This window comes from Actinia tenebrosa, unplaced genomic scaffold (genome assembly GCF_029948245.1).
Source record: "Actinia tenebrosa isolate PJP-AT-01 unplaced genomic scaffold, QUT_ActTen_1.0 PGA_scaffold8__29_contigs__length_14323225, whole genome shotgun sequence".
In the NCBI taxonomy this organism is placed as follows: Eukaryota; Metazoa; Cnidaria; class Anthozoa; order Actiniaria; family Actiniidae; genus Actinia; species Actinia tenebrosa.
Window position 1 is genome coordinate 4,584,677 of NW_028292585.1, and position 20,212 is coordinate 4,604,888.

Here is a 20,212-nt window from a genome sequence, read left to right on the forward strand (position 1 = left end):
ATTTCTTAGGCCTCATTCGCAATCTACTTATTTTAGGGATAAAGGATGGATGAACGATGATTGTTCTTTTTAGCCTAGAAACTTTATACTTTAATGCATCAAAAGTTTAAAAGAATACTTCTAGAGCCTTAAACTTTTTAAAGAATTTTTTCGTTTAACGACAACACTGACACGTCATGATACACGTGCTAATCATCTGAGTTATAGTTATATTGATGCTTTGTAGCCAAGCCTTATACGAATCCAAGATGGCGGCCAAACAAGTGTAAGTGTAGTCGAGTCGTCCGTCTTCAAGCGATTAAGTTGGAACGATGAGAAGTAAAAGACGTCTATATCTCGTTATTCTCAGTTGACTATTAACTGAAGACTGTAGCTAGTACGAGTATGACATCATTAAGAGCTTCGTTGCCGCCAGCAGGGAGCACTCTTTGGGGAAAGGAGCGACGATCTTCGACAGTCGAAAGTAGCCATGGACCAGCACAATCTCTAATAACCCATGTTGTTATTCGTGAAGTATGGAAGAAGGAGTTACCTTCCCCACATGCTTTATATAAGATAGATGTCATGACTAAGTCAAACCACTGGTTTGTCTTGAAAAGATATCGAGAATTCAGTAGTTTGCACAAGAAATTGGTCGCTTTGTATGGCATTCCTAAAGACATGTTACCGCCAAAGAAACTCACTTCTAAGATGTCGTTAAAGCACTTAGAAAGACGCAGAGATGCTTTAGAACACTACCTTCAACGTCTTGTTAACAGTTCTACTTATGTCTCGAGCTCGCAAGAGATTTTAGAGTTTCTTGATGTTGGTAAACATGACGTCATGTCAGTCACTAAGACACTTGCTACAGAGCTTCTGGAAGAAGGAGAGAAGATACTATCTGAGCATGGTTCGTACACATTTAACGTTACGGAAATGTACTGTATTACTCGGCAACTGCAGCTACCAGAACCGACACAGACATCAGAAGACTATTCACCTGTGGACCTTGGTCATTTGTATAGTTTTGTCTATCATTTGGAAGACTTGTGTGTACGTGCAGCATCAGGTTCAAAAAATACTCAAGAATTTGCCAGCCACTTAGAGTTTGATATATCGTTATTTAAGGCCCTAAAAAGCTTAAAACTAAATGGCTGTCCTGTTAGTCTGGTAAAGGGGCTATCGTCCCTTCAAGCGCAGCTCAAATATCTTACAGCTCAACAGACTCTGAAGACAATGAAAGAACTACTGATTGATCGAGTTGTAGAGAAGAGAAAAGCTTCATCATCAGGAGGTGCAGTTGCGTCTTGGCGGAGTCACGCTACAGCAAAGCTAACCCAGAATCGAGTCATTATCCAACCTTGGGTCCAGCTAACGAACCTGACTCTTAGTCACAACAGTATAACTATGTTTGACGAGTCTATGAAACTAATGCCTTCGCTACAGAGCTTAGACTTAAGCTACAATGACTTTGTTAGTCTAGATCTTCTACAACTGAACAGTCCATCATTAACTCACTTGGATTTGTCCAATAATTCTATCCATTTTATCTCAGGGAGTCCAAAAAGTTTAGAGAATCTGAAGTCTTTAGTTTTGGAGAATAATAACCTACAGACGTTGAAAGGCGTTGAGAGTCTTCTTGGTCTCATTGAACTGAACATAGCAAGAAATCAGATTGTTAGTTTAAAGGAAATTTGTTGTCTGTGCGGTATGTCTCAGATGAGGTATTTGTCTGTCGATGGAAATCCTTTAACGAAAGTCAAATCCTACAGACTTCAAATTTTCTCTTTTTTTAAGGGAAGAAGTATAGTCTTGGACAACAGGACAAGGACTGATGACGAAAAGGCTAACCTTGATGTATTGCCTTCAAAATCGAGGTCTCTGGCGTCACCACAAAGCTACAACAGGGAGGAGTCTGAGGAGGTGACACGGTTAATAAGATCACATGCTTATGAAGCACTAGGGGAGTCTTCTATCCAGGATGATGATGACGATGGCATCGATGAAGATGATGATGATGATTCGGGTATTGATGGATACATTCCTAGAGTTACCAGTGTTGATACCGAGGTTGAAGGTGCAGATGGTAGTTCACACGAACAGAAGGAAGTGGACCTTGCGTTTAACTGGTCATATTATGATTTCCTTGATATGAGTGGAAATATGGCCTTTCCATCTCTCGGGGGAAATAAAAACTGCAACAGGGAAGACAAAGATGAAACCCGTATCAAGGGTGGGATGTTGCCCGTTTCTCTCATGGGAAATGACCTTGAGGAAAAACTAGGTCAGGAACACCATCTTAATGAAACTACCTTGCCTCTGAATACAGAGGAGTTAGAGGAACGAATCAAGGAAGAAATGTGCCAAGAAAAGACTGGAAGTACAAGCAGCACTGAAGTGGCTTCTGAAGTGTCAGTCAATGACGATAGTAGCCATTCAGATAGCGTCAATATTTATACTGATGCTTTACAGACTGCTGATGTAATTGATCAGGAAGATGAAGAATTACCAAGAACTGTAACATGTTTACCTGGTACGTCTGATGCAAGTAATAACTATACTGATAATCTAAAAACTGCTGGTGTAAGTGATCAGGAAGACAAAGAATTATCGGGAACTGCAACACAACTGGCTGGTACCAATAATAAGTGTACTGATAATTTACGAACAGGTGTGTGTGACCAGGAAGAAGAGGAATTACCAGGAACTGCAACATGTCTGCCTTGTACATCTAGTACCAGCAATAACTTTACTGATAATCTACAAACTGCTGGTGTCAGTGACCAGGAAGAAGAGAAGTTACCAGAAACTTTAACATGTCTGCCTGGTACATCTAGTACCAGTAATAACTGTACTGATAATCTACAAACTGCTGGTGTTAGTGACCAGGAAGAGTAGAAGCTACCAGGAACTTCAACATGTCTGTCTGGTACGTCTGATATTAATGAAGTAACTATTATTGATAATACTGAGGACAACTGACTGAGATCACAAGAAAGTAAACCCGATTACCATATAAGGTTTAATAAAATTGACAAAATAATCCAAACTTGTTTTATAGTATTGAGAGGTAGTTTGTAATTATAATTGACGTACAAATTAATAAATAATTTGAGAATTGTATCACGACAATGTCATTTCACGGCTTTCGCTACTGCTAACATTGGGTCACTCTGCATCTAGCTTTTATGTGTCCAAATATTTAAGTTAGGAATTATGACATCGATATCACAATATTCCAGGTACGAAAACCTGTTAATTTTCGTAATAATATCGATATAATAAAACGAACATTTTAAAGGTGTACGAGTACATTCCTGCTACTTTGTATTTGACGTGTGGTAATAGCAAAGGCCATAGTTAGATGTCCTTGGACCTCAGGTACCAGGCGTATTTGACTCTGTAACATCATCTTCTAGACACCTATTTTTTATCCGTCGGATAGCGTTACGCGCCCTCCGTACAACCAGGTCCTGGGCAACAAGCCAGACTTCATTACACATACGTTCTTACCTCCAACATAAATGATTCGATTACAAATGGCATGCGCCCAGTGGCGTCCTCAGCCTTTTTATCTGTTGCAAAGTTCTGGCTTGTAGCAACAACTCCAGTCACTGCCTAGACAGATGAAATAAGGTCGTGTACAAATCCCGGCTTTTTTGGAGTGCGCAAATGGGAGTTATCCCTTGAGACGAGGGAGGGAAGGAAAACAAGACGAATGGAAAGTGGGAAAAGGCCCCTATTTCTTACACCGCGTCTCATCTAACGTCTTTAACCTGAGTAAATAAGTTTTTCCATCACCAAGAGTATGGTTTATTTGTTGCATGTTGATCATTTAACATTATACCAGAAATATTGTTCAGACAGTTGGTATCAGCAAAAGATTGTCTACAATGTTGATAGTTATTGTTGGGCTGGATACAGGACCACTAGGGTGAACTAAAGAGCTACTCAAATAATCAAGTCATTCCCTTATTATTACAAGTATACACGTCTAGTAAGCTACCACCCCCCCACCCCCTCCCCCGACACCCGATCCTAGATCCAACCAAACAAATATTTATAATAGTCATCATTATTGACTTATTAGCAGGAAGAGCTTTCAAGGTATGACTTACATCCAGTCAAAGCGCATTTTTCCCCCTAGAATAATTAGATGTATCAACAAAATATTTCTAGGCGCCAAGTTGTTTTGGAAATAACCAGACTATTTTCGACCCAAATGACGTCACTCTAACGTAACAATGACGTCACATAAACCATTTTACACCCAAATGACGTCATACTTAAAAGCTCATACCTAGACTAGACTTAACAAGCGCAAGTTATCGATTGTAATGAATGATGTTAAATGGTCCAAGCTAGTAGTAGGGCTACAATATCAACTGTTATTATATATCCCGGGCTATATCCCCATATCAAAACAACAACATTCTGACTCTTTATAAATACGCTTTCTTTAAAGAACTTTAACATTGCCATGGAAATAAATAAAAAAATCTTGTGACCAGGAACTTGGCCTTTCTTTACCGTTTATCTTGGAAACTATGAAACGCCCTGGGCACAAATTTAAAATCAACAAAGCATTCCGCAAATAGTCGACATGACAATTCTAATAGATACTGTGAGTCAGAAATTATTATATTAACATTTTTTATAGGAATAGCAGAAATAAAGAAAAATACTAATAATTTGCCATAACTAAAAGAATTTCCATCCCAAACTCCTTTAGTCCATTCAATACATTCCACGGAGTTTGAAACACACATTTCAATCAAAAACGTAAAGAATATTTTTGTCATTCCAAGCTTTGCTTTATTCACATTAATGGATATCCCATGATATTAAGTTTTGATGAATCACTACATAGGGTTATCATACATCCCAAAGAAAGCTAACCATTTTGGACACCCATGTTTATGTCCATTTTTTTGCTTGGACAACACAGGATTGCTAATCATCAATTATAATCATTAATGTTTTCCCCCACCCCTGGTATTAGAACATTCATATCTCAAATGTTGCATTTTTGAAAATAAATCTAAGGTTGCAGCAAGCCTTTCCTAAGGTATTTGTTCAATATACAATTGTGGTTTGCCATTATTCAAATTATTATCAATTAATGTTAAATTAATATTTTCAATAATCAAATTAAGAAATGTATTAATGATTCAATACTCCTTTTGACGGTTCCGTTCAGTGACCATTAGTAATATTTCCAAGTCAAGGATGGAGTTTCTGCGCATAGCAAAACTATAGTTTATTATGCCCGGCAACTCCAGCCTCAGCTTGGAAATATTATTCATAGTCATTGACGTGACTGTAAAATGGAGTTTTATTTGCAGCATGAACATCAAGTACTTGTTCAACCCTTCCCATCCCAAATCTGAAATATCCTTCTCAAATCATTTCTCAATCATTCTTTTATCATTTGTTGTCTGAACATACATTAACCAATCATTCCTGAGTAAATAAATGTTACAGCACTGTTGGAAGATCTCTCTTTGACTAAACATCGCATTCAACATGGCTGTCATGGCTTTGAACCATATCAGTTATTTTCTGAGGAATGATTGCAAACCACTTCATCATCCACTTCTTCCTTCCTTTTTCCTTACCATTTAATCCTGTGGTACCTCATTCTTAAGAGGATGCACTTAAGTGCTAAATTTGAAGTTCTTTCTTTAAACTTAAGGCTAATGTCTTCGATCACATTTTTAACTACACACTATTTTAGTTTAGCTTATAACAGACAAGTATCTATTGCACCCCTGTCGTTTGGTGCTGGTCAACTGTATCACTATTATTATAACCACAACTTTAAATAGTTCTACATTGTTAATATATTTTAAACCATTGAGACAACTTAGGATAATAAATACCTCAATCAACTCACTTTTCTGGAGGTTCACTGGTTGCATTCAATAGAGTAAGAATAGAAACGACAAAGTCTAGTAATGCTTTTGCAATACACGTAGTAACAAAGAGGATTGGAAACTAGTCCCCAAACTTCTCCTCTTGATCCTCTTATGGCTAAGAAACTAAATTTAGGATTGAAAACTAGTTCTCAGTTTTCATCCATTGACGAATATTATTTGTAGTTTCAATCCTAATTTTGAAATAACTAACTCCTAAATAAAGTCTCACACTCTTAAATAACGTCTAATAATTCATAATAAATCAACCCTTACCCATGGCAATACTTAGGTGTGCTATATACATTAGTATTGCACGGGTATAATCAATTTAGTGACTGTGATATATGAATAAAAGCGACAGGCAAATCTATTCAACAAGTGGTTGCTTGTACATTAACATTAATGATATACTACGATTAAATCAGATCAGCTGTGATGCGACTATCAAATGGCTTCCAATCAATCAATGAACCAATCAGAGACCATATCATAAATGCCAACCAATGAGGAAGCCATTTGCGAGTCACGACATCTGGTGTTTTTGCTTTAAAATATCAGCTCTGACAACAAAACATGAAATAACACAGGGTTTTATGTTTTTTTTAGGGCTTCACTTCATTACATCAGACAGATCACACACAATTTCTTCCAACTTCAACATAGGAATGACTTTTCAGATATTTCAGGCATACAGTTTGAGAACTAAAGCTCAAGTCAAGAATCCGAGGAGAAACTACATCAGATTTTTGCACCTCGACTTGAAACCTTCACACGCAGAAGAGTAACTTGCTTTAAGGACTGTTTACTGCTTGGCATGAAAAAGAGTACGAATAAAGAGCAAAGAAAGAAAGATGGAAATGTAAAGAGAATAACAGCATACAAGAAGTACACGACACACCAAATAAATACGTAGAAGACAAGAGAAACGAGAAGAAAAGACACACAAAAACATGCCAACAAAAACAAGACAAATGAACAAACCACCAACTTGACCACAGTCACTAACGTAACCATAGCAACAAGGTACAAAATACAAACCATAATGTACCGCCTGTCAATCATTGCCATGGTGAGCAGAAGTCAGTACAACGTACAGGGATTTTGATCGTCTTCTTTTCCTCCCTTTTCTCTGCGCTCTGTCATCCTCAGCTGCCTATCCAGTTCGTGCAACTTTTTTCTGTGTTCTTTGATCTTCGCCAACTCGTCACTCTTTCCTTTGTCTGTCATCTCTTTCTCAAGCAGGTCAGCCATGAGGAAAAGTTCCTCGGCAGCTTTGGCAGCACATCGTTGCTGTCTGACATCTAGTTTAGCAAGTTGTCGTTTATCTTTTTGTATCTTATCTCGTACTCGATGAAGCATCTCTGTTCTTCCTTCCAGTTCCGTCTCGACGTGTTCGAGTGTCTCCTTATGAACCAACTCATATTCTGCCAACTTTTTTCTCTCGTTTTCCAAGTTCTGGTTGACCTGTGCTTTTCTCTTCTCAAGCTCTTGTACAGCTTCACCGATGGTTAGTTCTGCTAGCTCCTGTTGCTCCTTGTGTTTTTTCTCCAGTTCAAGGAGACGTACTTTTTCTTTACGAATCAAGCTTTGCTCTGCTTCTCTTTCGTTCTCCAGTTCTTCTAACTCTTCCTCGTTCAGTGTTTCTTTCTCAGCCTGCTGCAAAGCTTGTTGATGCTGTCGTTCTAACAGCGCTATTCTCTTCCTTTGTCTATAAATGAGTTTCTTTCTATCACGGCTCTCGAAGTCAACATCTTCACATCGTCTTTCTATCTCCTGTTCAGCTTCAATCAGTGGTCCAAGTTCGTTACGGACAAGATTCTCCACCTTAGCTCTCATAGGTACCAGAACTAACTTTTCGTTATCAAGGTGTTTTTCCAGTTTTGTCTTGGTCTCTGTGACCATTTGCGTTGCTTTCTGAAGAGCAGTTTGGTGCTTTGAATAAAGCTCGGATAAGATCTTTCTTTCTTCACGAATATCTTTTATTTCCTCTCTAGTTTCCCACTCGAGAAGCTCTTTTCTCTTGGTAAAATCTTCTTCGGTAAGATCAACATTCTTGTCTTCATGCTCACGCTCTTCTTGCTTTCTTCTCGCTTCTTCTAACTTATGTCTCACAGCTCTTCTCTCCATGATAGCTTTCTCCTTCTCAATCAAGTGTGCTTCCTCAGCTTCTTCAACATGTTCCAATATTTCCCTCAAGTCTCGCATCTTTTCGATCTGTTGTTCCTGGATTCGTTTATGCTTCTCTTGTACTTCTTCCAGAACCCTCCATTGCAGTTCAATGGCTGATTTCTCCGTAGTCAGACTCCGTAGTCCTTTCAACGCCTCTTGTTCAGCCTTGTGTACTTCATCTTTAGCTTCGGTTATTTCTTTCTGCGCGATTTTGCGTTGGTCTTCGTAGTCGGCCTCCAGTTGCCTCAGTTGTGCACGTAGTGCCTCCATACGGGACTTATTAACAGCTTTAGCATTAGCGCCTTCGGATATCTCCTCCTCTTCTTCCTCCACTTCCTCGTTACTATGGCGTCTCCTTGGAGACACCCTTCCAGGGGACACTCTTCCAGGGGACACCCTTCCAAGATCTGCACTCAACTTCATCTGCATCTCAACCTGTTCAACTTCTTTCCGTTTAACATCAATTTCTTCTTGTAGCGCCTTTACTTGTTGTCGTTGGAGCTCAACATGCCTTCGCTCTTCACCCCACTTTTTCTCCAAGTCTTCTTTCATCTTATTCATTTCTATTTCTTTCGCCAACACAGTTTTACGATGCTGTTCTTCTAAAGCTAGAAGACGTTGCATCTCAGCCTCCAAGCGCTTTCTCTCTTCATCTTGTTCTCTTTTGATTCTCTCTTTCACTTCTTGTATTTCAACTTCAGCGCGCTGTCTCGCTTGCTCCTGTTCAACTCTTAATTCTTCTAAGTACTTCTTTTGTTTTTCCAATTGAATCTGGTTTTCTCTAATTTGCCGTTGGCGCTCTTTCTCTTCAACGGTTCTTGATTCTGCTGCCTTTTCGTGTTGTTCTTTCAGGAACTCCAATTCTTGCCTGGATAAAAAAAATCGGTTATAAACAGAAATATTCTGTTGTGTTTTTTTGATCTCATATCAAAATCTGGCGTCGTTTACTTTCTAGTTGAGGGATGTAAAAGAACCACTGAGGACGTAAAGAAACCCTGGCAGTGACCACCGTCAGTGCCTACACTTCATACTAACCATCTCATGATTGTAAATTGAATAAAAAGCAATCTGTCATTCAATCTGTCATTCACAACTCAATGTAAAGCACCTTTGATTATCCATATAGAAAGGGCGCTATATGAATTACAAATCATCAAATCTTTATCATTGAGTATCCTCTTACTCTACGGGTTTTTGCTTTCTCTAAAACTCTTATACGAAATAAGGCGAAATTGCAACAAGCAAATGGCTAAACTGATTAAAACTAACTTGACTTCAATGAGGGAAGTTGTGCTTACCTGGCTTCTTCCAGTTTTCGCGCAGCTTCTTGTTGTTGCGTTTTGAGCTCGAGTCTAAAAAATCGAAACGTTTAAGATTATAAGTATAGTACGAGTTACTAGTTTTTGTATATTACGCTATTCAGCCTTTGACTGTTTTTATAAATCATCTATTCATCTATCCACTGCTGCTTTCATTTTCTGTTGCTGTTGTTGTTGTTGTTGTTGCTGCTGTTGTTGTTGTTGTTGCTGTTGTTGTTGTTGCTGTTATTGTTGTTGCTGTTGTTGCTGCTGCTGCTGTTGTTGTTGTTGTTGCTGCTGCTGTTGTTGTTGTTGCTGCTGTTGTTGTTGTTATTGCTGCTGTTGTTGTTGTTGTTGTTGTTGCTGCTGCTGTTGTTGTTGTTGCCGCTGCTGTTGCTGTTGTTATTGCTGTTGTTATTGCTTTTGTCGTTGTTGCTGTTGTTGTTGCTGTTGTTGTTGCTATTGTTCTTTGTCTTACTTACTTTTTCTGTTCAATACGCTCTGTCTCCTCTTTATACTGTCGTTCAAGCTCCAGCCTGTGCAATAAACGATAGACACCACGTGAGAAGATGAGCAACACGTAGAGAACAAAGGATGACCTGATTACTTACCCTGCATTGTAGAAGAGGTAGGACGGAGTTCTTTCTGATTCACCGCCGATGTCAGCTAGGTTCTCCATGGACTCGTACTAAAAACAACAAGATTAATAAGATTATCCTTAGATGGTGGTGATGATTATGCATGTTGACGGTATTGGTGATGGTGATGATGATGATGATGATAATAATATTTTTGATGAATAACAAAATGAAGATGATTTCACGATCTCGGGTATAGCTACTCTGCATATGCTCGAGGTACTCCTGTTCAGGAAGGGGTACGCACGAGATCCACCAAAGCAATCCCCTAAGAGCAAATCCCTAAGGAGACCTCCCAGTCCGTGCCGTTGCCGTATTTGATCATTTTCATTGGCTGAGCAGTGATCTCGCGCTGTGTGATTGTTGTGTACCGTGCCGTGGTACTTACTTGTCTTTGTTTCCTCAGTTTAGCAGCTTCTTGTGGATGATTGAATCTAAACATGTTGGTCTTGCCCAGCAAAATTACATCACCTACAAAAACAGAGAAATAATAACTTGAATATCTGTTATGAAAACAAGTAATATGATGACTACCCTGGTGTGATTAAAATATTTACTCATTTTACGCTTAAATATTGGAAGGACATCAGCTCTTCGTATATCAGGCGGAAGGCTCTTGATTATGATAGATAACATTATGCCGTTGATAGCCCCAGGTAACTGCCCCAGGTAACAGCCCCATGTAACAGGCCCATGTAACAGCCTCATGTAACAGCCCCATGTAACAGCCCCAGGTAACAGCCCCAGGTAACAGCCCCAGGTAACAGCCCCAGGTAACAGCCCCATGTAACAGCCTCATGTAACAGCCAACGTACCTTGACTTAGTCGTTTTGCTTTAGCAAGTGTTTGTCCATTCAACTGACAGTTTCCCGCCACAGGATGAATGATGACATTCCCGTCAATACTCTCGATAATACACGTCTCATCTTCGATACCCGGTCCAGTCAACACTACGAAATACATCATGTAAAACACTAAATTACTTATAGCAGAACAGTGGCGTGGGAAGAAGAGTTAGCCTTCAAAATTGTTCTCCAATATGGCGGACAATAATCGCGTGACCTGGTTATACACATAGCCCGTTTGCAACGCCGGAGAGAGAATGTTTATGTCTAGTACATATCTTCTATACACTGATTTAAAAACGTTGTCCATCAGAGATCTGAGACCGAAATGAATTGTGGGAGATGAGCTGTGGTTAATGCAGATCTCCAACCGACAACGTTTTTTGAAATAGCTGTATGCAACTTAAAACTTTTAGGAATTTTTGTTTTCAAGTTTGTATTATTACAAACCTATTTCTGGTGTAGTGTTTGCTCCTTCCTTGCCCATGTACGTCAAACCATCCTGATGAAGGACACCTCATAGGTTAAACACAACTGACAGAATCAAAATACAGTATAGCAATGCTTTTCATGCGACCCATACAACTCTAAACGCGGCACGCTTTCTCATATTTTGTTTGTTATCCATTGAATTACCAAAAATCTGACTTAGTAAATCATTGCTGGACGCAGGCCAGAAATCCAGACGTGTAGATGATGTAAAGGTCGCATGAAAATTATATTTTATTTCATTTAAGACAAGGATTACCTTGAGATGGTAGAGAGTGATGCCTGTGCTCAGGACATCATCATCAATACACACTAAATGTGGTAGTTGTGACTCCATCTTCACTCCCATACCCTCGTACCTAAACCCAAGGGCTCGTTCCTGAAGTAATAAAATGAAAAGTTCTAAGACTGTAAGGGTGGGTCTAGGGTACGTGTGCGCACCTCCTATCCCCTCCTGAATGTCCTGATCATAATGGTGCACCCCTCATAAAAAAACTCCTGTATCTGCCCCTGGACTAGCTGCTTAATTTGGTTAGCATAAAAGGGAGAATGCTTCATAGTTACCTCAATGATCTTCTGAGTCTCCCGCCATTTTGTGGTCCAATTCTTGGTGAGCTCTTCTACTTTAGCTTCGTTTTCATGTAGCTGTTCGTTGATAATGTGTTTTTCTGCTTCTCCAATAGACAGATCAAGACCATTCTGTTTTGACAAAGAAAAAAAAAAACGCACTCAAAATAAGGAATTACCACTACACACACTACCCGCCACACCCCTCTCACACTAAAAGCTTAGCAAAGAATTATAAAAACACAAATTCTACTCACATCTACTTTATCTTTAAGGAGCATCTTGAGCCTCTCTATTTCAGACCTCAGCTCTCTGATCAACTTAACATTTGGATCCTGAAATAATAATAATCACAGTAAGATAGAAAATAAAAAATCTCCTCTCAAATCAACCCTAACTAATTCAAACTGGTTACAGCTGTGCTCTGAGGTCATACATGGACTGTATAGCAGCTGCCAGAGGTGCCTTCTCATTGCTTTCAGATCGACCCCGTTCAGCAACACCAGTGCTGTACTTGTGGTGGTGATAAGAAATAAAAACTTTTACTCAATGAGGAACTATTCATTTCTGGTAAGATTTTTTTATACTTGTAGATATGGATATGTAAAAGTATTCCTGCTTACTTCATTGACAGTTGGTTTGTTGATGATGTTCTTGGCTCTGTTTGCATATCGTAGTGTACTGAGTGTCTCTGAGTAATTAACATCAGCAGGAGAGATTGCTGAAAGACAACAGCAGATAAAGGTCAAGGAAAAGGGTATACACTAGCGACGTCAGCTCAATACCATTTACCCCCCTCTATCAGTGCCCTATTTTAAGGGTATTTTAAGCTATAGAGTCCAGTGATGTCACATCAATTGTGGGAGATTACTTGGCATCGAACTATGGTCTTCTCCCTTTGCAGAAAGAAGATTAATGACTATTGAATGTTATGCAACTTAAGAGACTAGCTTACCTGCAATCATAATGGTTTTTGCATTGCCGCCCAAACTATCTTTCAATAACCAAGTCAAGACAGAGTTTCTGTATGGAATAAAGAATTTCTTTTTGGAGTCTCTTGGACTGTGATGATCGCTGGCATCAGCTGAAGAAAAAAAAAATTATTAAATAAAATTACATTATTGAAATTCATTAGAGATTATTACTGATATATTGAGTTGCGAAAACCATTCCAGGATTTAAAATCATGGCTAGTACTGTAAGTAGCTGGTCATGATGGCCAAGTATTCATACCTTGTTCTATTGCTCAACATTACTAGCAACATGCCCAGTAAGGAAAAGACTAATTTGACCAGACAAGTTCCAATTCTGGCCAGACATTGTCTAATGACTGGCCATCACTTTTAGGCCTGATTTGTAATAGAGCAGTTTTCGTATGACTGTGAAAACCTCACAGCACAAACACAGTCGTGACACGGCAAGGGATACGCCAGACCAATCACACTACTTGAAAATTTACTCTCCATCCAATCAAATACCCGGAACACGGCATAAAACCAGCAGAGACACGGTCACACCAAGGTCACAGCACTGTCAGACCAATCACATTGCGCAAGAAAAAAATCAGCCAATCAAAATTCTAGAAACCATGGTCACGGCAAGGCACGCATACAGCACTGAGCTTTTGACAGTCATACGAAACTGCACTAAGTTCTCTGTGATTACATGCCACCACTTCTATACATGACTGTATACATAGACCTTTACTGTTTTCTTGGATACTCACCGAGACATGATATGACAGTTCCCAAGGTAACCAGTGACTTGTTGATGTTTGCTCCCTCCTTCAGTCTGCTTCCTGTAGCACCAGTAGAGTTGGCACGTTCACTAGAAATAATAATAAATATATCTCACTGATTTAGCTCACAATAGGCTGAGGGGCATACCTGGAAACAGCTAGAGGACAAGGCAAGGACAGGGATCTGTGGCATTCAGTTGTTGATGGTCTATAACCCCATAAGGGGTGTACAGGGTTAAGAGGATTTAGCTCACAGTGTTACTTATCTATACCAAATAAGAGCTTGATAACAGTGTTGTCTAGACAATCCATTACCTGCCTGCCAAGTCGACCAAGTTGATTTTACTTAGTGTTTCACTGGGCATGTTTTCATGAAATTTGGCCTGGGAAAAAAAGTAAAAATATAAATTAAATGGTGTGAAATATTTCAGGTCATCACAATTATCATGATAAAAATAATTATCCTTGAGTCCGTGAGAGGATGAGATTGACTTACCTGGGTGAAATTAATGGTGAATATAGCATGGGATCTGCTGCTGACGTCATTCATGTTGGTGGATGCTACAGTTCTGAACAGCAAGATTGAAACATTCTTATTATCACTGTTATATATTTGTATTACTTTCTCCAGGTACCATCAACATCTTCATGATCATCTTCATTGCCACTACCAACATCATCACTCATCACTGCTATGTTTATTATTGTCATCACCAAATACTTTTATTATATTCAACATCATAATTATAAACCTGTCACTATCACCATCGATCAATGCTGCTACAATCAACATAATTATCAACCCATCACTACTACTATCTCCATCATCACTGTTGCAGTTATCCTTGGGGGTGACAAGCATGACACCTATCAATACCAAGGATTCTCGGAGCATGCATTTTGCAGTGCTGAGTGCTGGCCTCTTACCATTGGTTCCCTTCTGTGCTTTGAGAGTTTTTCTTCTGACTCTCTGGTTTTCCTCTCTCCACAAAAATTAACTTCTAAATTCCAATTCGATCATGGAACGAGGGGCACTGGTTCGTTACCCACTGGTTAGTAAGTGCTACCCTCATAAAACCAAGGATTATTTTTTGTCTAAACAAATACCTGTTACTGTTCCCTGATGACATCAGTGTCTCAATACCCTCGTAGTCAGTCACAAGATGACTGGTAAGATCTGAAGAAAAACAGAAATGTAAGTCAGACAAAACAGCTGTTGGGTTTCCTGTGGTAACAACACAGGGAGCCCATGCTGGGTTATTCTTCTCACCTTGAACATAGGGCCCTTCTTTTGGATGCTCTCTGACTTTTAGAGTGAAGTGATCTTTCCCTTTGGCAGGTTGAAGAAGATCTCGTACCTTCTCATTATAAATTTCCAAATAACTGATGAAATAAAAGAACAAGTTTTTATGTTCCTGTAGTCAGAAACTATATGCATTAATAAGCATAAATAACAGCTAATAGATTATATAAATCGTACCTGACTTCTGTTCTGAACTCAGTCTTTTTGTCCGCACAGGAATTCATTCGTGCATACAATCCCTGTCATGATAACCAATAATATTTATTATTTATTATTATATATTAAAAGAAATAAATTAGAAAGATTTAAAATAATGCTCAAGAGACATATTGTCTCATTGCATGGTCTTGATTATCATTTTTGGTATGATTCTTCTTCTTAATATCTAAATTATTATTTAGGATTTACTATCCAATAGGTCACCTCTTTGGCTTCCAAGGTGCAATATTTTCCCATTACACACTCAATTGAAGAATCGTTGTCGGGTTCAGTAACATAGAATGTAGAAGCTGAGACTCAAATGGAACATGGGAAGTACATTAATTAGATGCATGCTGTGACAGGTGACCTGTGGCAAATGGCTCTCAAATGCAGGTCTTCAAAATACGTGTTTGGCATTCTAAACCTACTGCATGGATGACTCAAATGAATAAATTATAATTTAATTATGCCATTTCCCATGTGCCATCTTGGTTTTACGTTCTACTGTATGTTTCTGAACCCAACAACGATTCTTCAATTGAGTGTATACCCCTTGTCATTCCACAGAGTATCCTTTCTCTGTTTAAACAGTTACACACGAGAAGATCGACACATGAATATGGATACAACTCAAACAAAGAATTTTATTGAAAAGGTCTATTGCGTATCCTTACCTCACAGATTCTGGGTATCAGTCCAGGGGCTTCCTACAATAAATGATATCATAACAGATTTAGTATTACTCTTGGCTTAATCTCATCTATATTTAAAAACATTTAGTTCTGAGTCAATCACATACCTGCATTCCCATCATACTGTATGATTTGCCAGCACCAGTCTGCCCATAAGCAAAGATGCAGGCATTATATCCTTCGAAGGCCGATTCCAGTACATCAGAGCCTAAATCATTAAATACCTGTGTGACAAAAAAAAATGTGTATAAAAAAGATGTTGACATCTTCCTCCCCTGAAAACCTCAATATTCTCTTGCAAGTGTTTTAGCTTGAAATATAGACTTGTATTTTAACATCTTTTAAATAAACTAGTCAATGCTTCTTGCTTTTTGATTACATTCAATTCTAAACAAATGAAAATATTATGGTAGTACTTTAAATAATTTATTCAAAATACAGCTCATATTGCAAAAAATGTTTTTCAACACACTTCTGTGATTTTTTCATGATTTCATCTTCTTCATTAGCAGAAGTGAACAGTTTTGACCAAATAGATTTGCACAAATTCCAAGGTATGTATAATCAGAATCATTATTCCTATCTTAATTCGTACGCGAAATAAAATGAAAATTTGATAAATACGGCTGCAACAAATCCTGTTTGGCAGTAATTCAAATTCAAAAACCCTTGAATTTCTATTAAGACTAAGAAATACACATTCTACATTATTTTTCAAAAAATTCTTAACTAAACACAGATACATATATAGAATAAGTATAACAAATATATTTCTATCAGAAAAACAAACAAGTAAAAAAGTTAGAAAATGAGTTTGTGTGTGTATTGTTAAAGATAAAAAGGAAAGATGACAAGAATGACAACCAAAAATAGATGTTATTGTACAAGTACATTACAATAGCCCTAATACAATAACAAACAAGAACCAGAATATACAATTTCAATGATCAAAATACTCTTATAACAATTGAGTACACAAATACAAAAAATAAAGTCCTCGTTAATAATAAAATGAAAAATACAAATGCATTATTTGCTTGTGAACATTGCATGGTAGAATCATTCATGTTTAAATAATTACAAATGAGTATAAGCTGTATATTAGTACATCTTGTGCACCTGCGCGTTTCTGTTCAGCACAATGCTAAATCAAAACTTCTTTCTAGACATCTTAAAGCTGAAGGTTTTGGCTTAAAACCAAGTCAAAATTATATTATTTCCCTTTTAATTCATTTTTCAATTTTCTGTGATAAAATAATATGATTACAAAGAGGAGACTGAGTTTATTTTGAAACCATTCTACGCCGTTGTATACTGCATATCTATATTTTCCATCTATTGACTGACTTAGCAAACAACATATGATATCAGCAAAAAGGAATACTCTTGAATACTGATGAACAATACAACTATTAGGTTTGGCAGGAAGAAAAATGGAATCTATAAACCATTTTTAGAACAATATCATTTGTCTGGCTTTTGGAATGAAAAATTAGGACTGAATTTTTTTACGACTAAATGATTCAAATATACAATAACTCTATTATGCATAAAATGCTGAACAGATCTCCCAGCTAGCAAAACATTAAAAAAATAATTATAATAAAAACATGAAAAATATTGTGTATAATTTTCAGCTGAAAATATCTGTTCTATTATTGCATAACCAATGAAGGTTCTTACAAAAGATAGAAGGTTGCTCAAATTAATGAACATTTAGTTAAAATAAGGAAAAATATTAGAATAGGAAAATAGATTAATCACGCTTGGCAAAATAATGAATTTGTTGATCAATCAATTTCCAAAAATGCAATTTCTATAATCAATCTAATTGATACCAATTGTAACCAAAAAGCATTTTTTGAAAAGAGAATAAATATTGTAATAATGGAAAAATGGGACACACTTACAGCCAATTTCAGCTAATTTCTCCAAGATTTTGGATAATCTAATTGAAATTTAAATTATTTTGATGATTGCTGAAAAGATCGATCTTTTTGATAATAAATTACGAAAATACCCTCTTAGAGTTCAACTATCAAATATTCATATCTTGGGAAATAGATTTTACTCAACCAAGAAATATTATCATGATTCATAAAGTCAAAAGCAAACATACTTGTTTGAAAAGACTTAGCTGGGTTGTATATTGAAAAATATGAACTAGATTGAAAAAGACAAGTGTTCTGCGCGTACAAATGATGAAGCACAGCTGAGTTTTGTAATGAGGACATCATTAGAAATATTTCTGCATGATTGGTAAAAAAAAACACACAGTAAAATGCGCTGCACTATAAAGACTTTTATCCAACCAATTTGTCAATATCTTGTGGCATTATTCTAGACGTCCAGTTGCAAGCGAAACATGATCTCAGCTCGCTTGTGAACCCAGCTAACACGAAACCTTGATGAACATACATACCCGGCATGTTATTATTGTTTACATTTTAAAGGAATATTTGATTGTCGAAAAAAGGATTAGAAAACATCAAGCAATGAGGCGAATCCCTTAAAATTCCAGTTCGGTTTTTTAATTAGGACCCTTGTTAATAAATCAAAAACGTTTTTGGTTTCCTAGAGGATAATTATTTGATTCATATTGACTAAGAATGATCGCTAGAGGACGTGTACTTTAATTTTCGATCGATGACGTTTGGCTTGCTTCCTCTACGCGAGGGAGGGAAAAAAATCATCGAGCGACCAAGCGACAATTCCTTCCCAAAGCGAGCTTAATATTCATTCAGAATGCTCAAAAAAGGCTTTTTTCTGAATATTTTACCTGATCTTGTGAAGCAAAATGCTTGTCTGAGCTGTCGGCTGACCAATATGAATAATCAAATGTGAAATCCTTCTTGTCCTCGCCTGCATTTGATCCAGGTGCCTGGAGAAAAATCATAGGTCTTAACACGGCAATGATTTACTCATTGATCCATATTCTTTCTTCGTGTACTTACGTGGAAATTAGTGATTACAGTTTTCTTGTCTTCCATGTAGATGCAAGTCTTCGCGTTCATGTCTCGTTCCCTGTGAACAAGTAGTCATTATTCGCTGCTAAAATTTCACGCTTTTTATTACCACAACGGAATTAATACTTCACCTACCTCTTATTGAGGGGCCTAACACGGACTGCAACTTTAACAGAAGCCATAATGTGGCCTTTTTTTCAGAGTAAACTATGGTTTTTTGCGAGTCATTCCTTCACCTTCTTCAAACCTTCCATTGATTTTTACCTTTGGACCACCTACGCATGCGTAGTGAACGTCAGGTGGATTTGGACTAGAACCAGTCTCGCTCAACTACTGCGCACATTTTCACTTTCACTTTCACATTTTTCGAAATCTACTTCCATTCTTCCTCTAAAAGAGAAAAATTCCAAATCATTGAATCGGGTTCGTATTCAAAAGCATGCAATTACTTCAGCTCTGTCCTGAATTTATGTTTTTTATCTTTTTTTAATGTCTCATTTTTATCAAAAAGCGGGCAATTTTTGATAACTTTTGGCGCGCGTAAGTAAAGCAGCTTATCAGTAGTTGCTCGAGTCACCTTTCAATGGCATGTATGTCTTAGAGGTCAACCTAAAAATAAAGGAAGATTGGTCTGACCCGGGTTTTAAGCCTTGCTAAATTGAATACATTAGTAAATAGGTGCGGAAAGATCGGCCAAGTAATCGTACCTATCTCACCTTTCTGAGCCTTTCTGTGAAAGCCATTGTTTTTTTTAGCAGCATTGCATTTTAGAAGGAAGGAGAGTGGATAAATGTAGGCCATCGTTGTTTGGTGGGGAAGGGACGTGGGAATTTTTGACCTTGGATCGGAAAGTCACCAAAAACGCTGAAAATGAATAATTAAAATCGTGGTTTTGACAGGGTATTATGCAATCGAAACTACAAACCGGGGAAGGGTTTGAACAAGTTTACTTTCATTTCGGTAAAACCTTTGATATCCTTGAAAAGTTCACATTTGGGCTCTGATTTCCATTTAAGTGTAGGCTATCCACATCTCCTATGATTATTGCCAGCTTTTTTACAAGTGATGGTCACGCCTCTCCCTGCTCTCCTGTGCGCGCTCAGCAGGCAACCAGTTGCCATTATAATCTCCAATCAGTATAATACTGAAGTATTAACGAGAGTATTATAAACAAGAGACTAGATCTGAGTCATCAATCCATCCCACAGACTAAACATCCTTTGTTCAGTTTGAAGGTCTTTCAAGTAAATGTATTATGTTAATTGCTTTACCAAAACGTTATTTTTCCGGAAAAAATTAAAGAACTTAATTGACCATTTGTTTTTTTTTTTTCTGTCTTTGTTCGTATTTCACATTAGTTCAAGTAGTTTGGGGTGGTAAGGAAGAGAAAATAGAACGCAAACGTGTTA

General features: G+C 37.7%; 2 protein-coding genes across 2 annotated transcripts; one reads left to right on the plus strand and one right to left on the minus strand.

Moving 5' to 3' along the window:
- Positions 1-256: 256 nt before the first annotated feature.
- Positions 257-3,283, plus strand: LOC116303783 (uncharacterized). Its single transcript, XM_031713386.2, has one exon. It carries the CDS (start codon positions 385-387, stop codon positions 2,875-2,877), a length of 2,493 nt encoding a protein of 830 aa, XP_031569246.2. The 5' UTR covers positions 257-384; the 3' UTR covers positions 2,878-3,283.
- Positions 3,284-3,768: 485 nt separating this feature from the next.
- Positions 3,769-19,117, minus strand: LOC116303782 (uncharacterized). The gene is made up of 23 exons (XM_031713385.2): positions 18,939-19,117; positions 18,792-18,861; positions 18,617-18,718; positions 15,945-16,061; positions 15,820-15,852; positions 15,122-15,183; positions 14,912-15,024; positions 14,749-14,818; positions 14,138-14,210; positions 13,957-14,024; positions 13,630-13,730; positions 12,859-12,987; positions 12,527-12,624; positions 12,161-12,238; positions 11,901-12,035; positions 11,596-11,715; positions 11,298-11,349; positions 10,818-10,952; positions 10,391-10,473; positions 9,976-10,052; positions 9,847-9,900; positions 9,365-9,418; positions 3,769-8,934 (listed from the first exon to the last, which is right to left on the minus strand). The coding sequence occupies exons 1-23, from the start codon at positions 18,983-18,985 to the stop codon at positions 6,978-6,980; spliced, it is 3,828 nt and encodes a 1,275-aa protein (XP_031569245.2). The 5' UTR covers positions 18,986-19,117; the 3' UTR covers positions 3,769-6,977.
- Positions 19,118-20,212: the final 1,095 nt, after the last annotated feature.

Bases quoted from the DNA above. Each gene is read 5' to 3' on its own strand.
- LOC116303783 (XM_031713386.2), top strand. From the start codon at position 385: ATGACATCATTAAGAGCTTCGTTGCCGCCAGCAGGGAGCACTCTTTGG.
- LOC116303782 (XM_031713385.2), bottom strand. From the start codon at position 18,985: ATGGCTTCTGTTAAAGTTGCAGTCCGTGTTAGGCCCCTCAATAAGAG. The intron at 15,853-15,944 runs GTATGTGATTGA...CATTTATTGTAG, and splicing joins ACAGTATGATGGGAATGCAG to GAAGCCCCTGGACTGATACC. The intron at 13,731-13,956 runs GTAATGGATTGT...TATTATTTCTAG, and splicing joins TTGGTCGACTTGGCAGGCAG to TGAACGTGCCAACTCTACTG.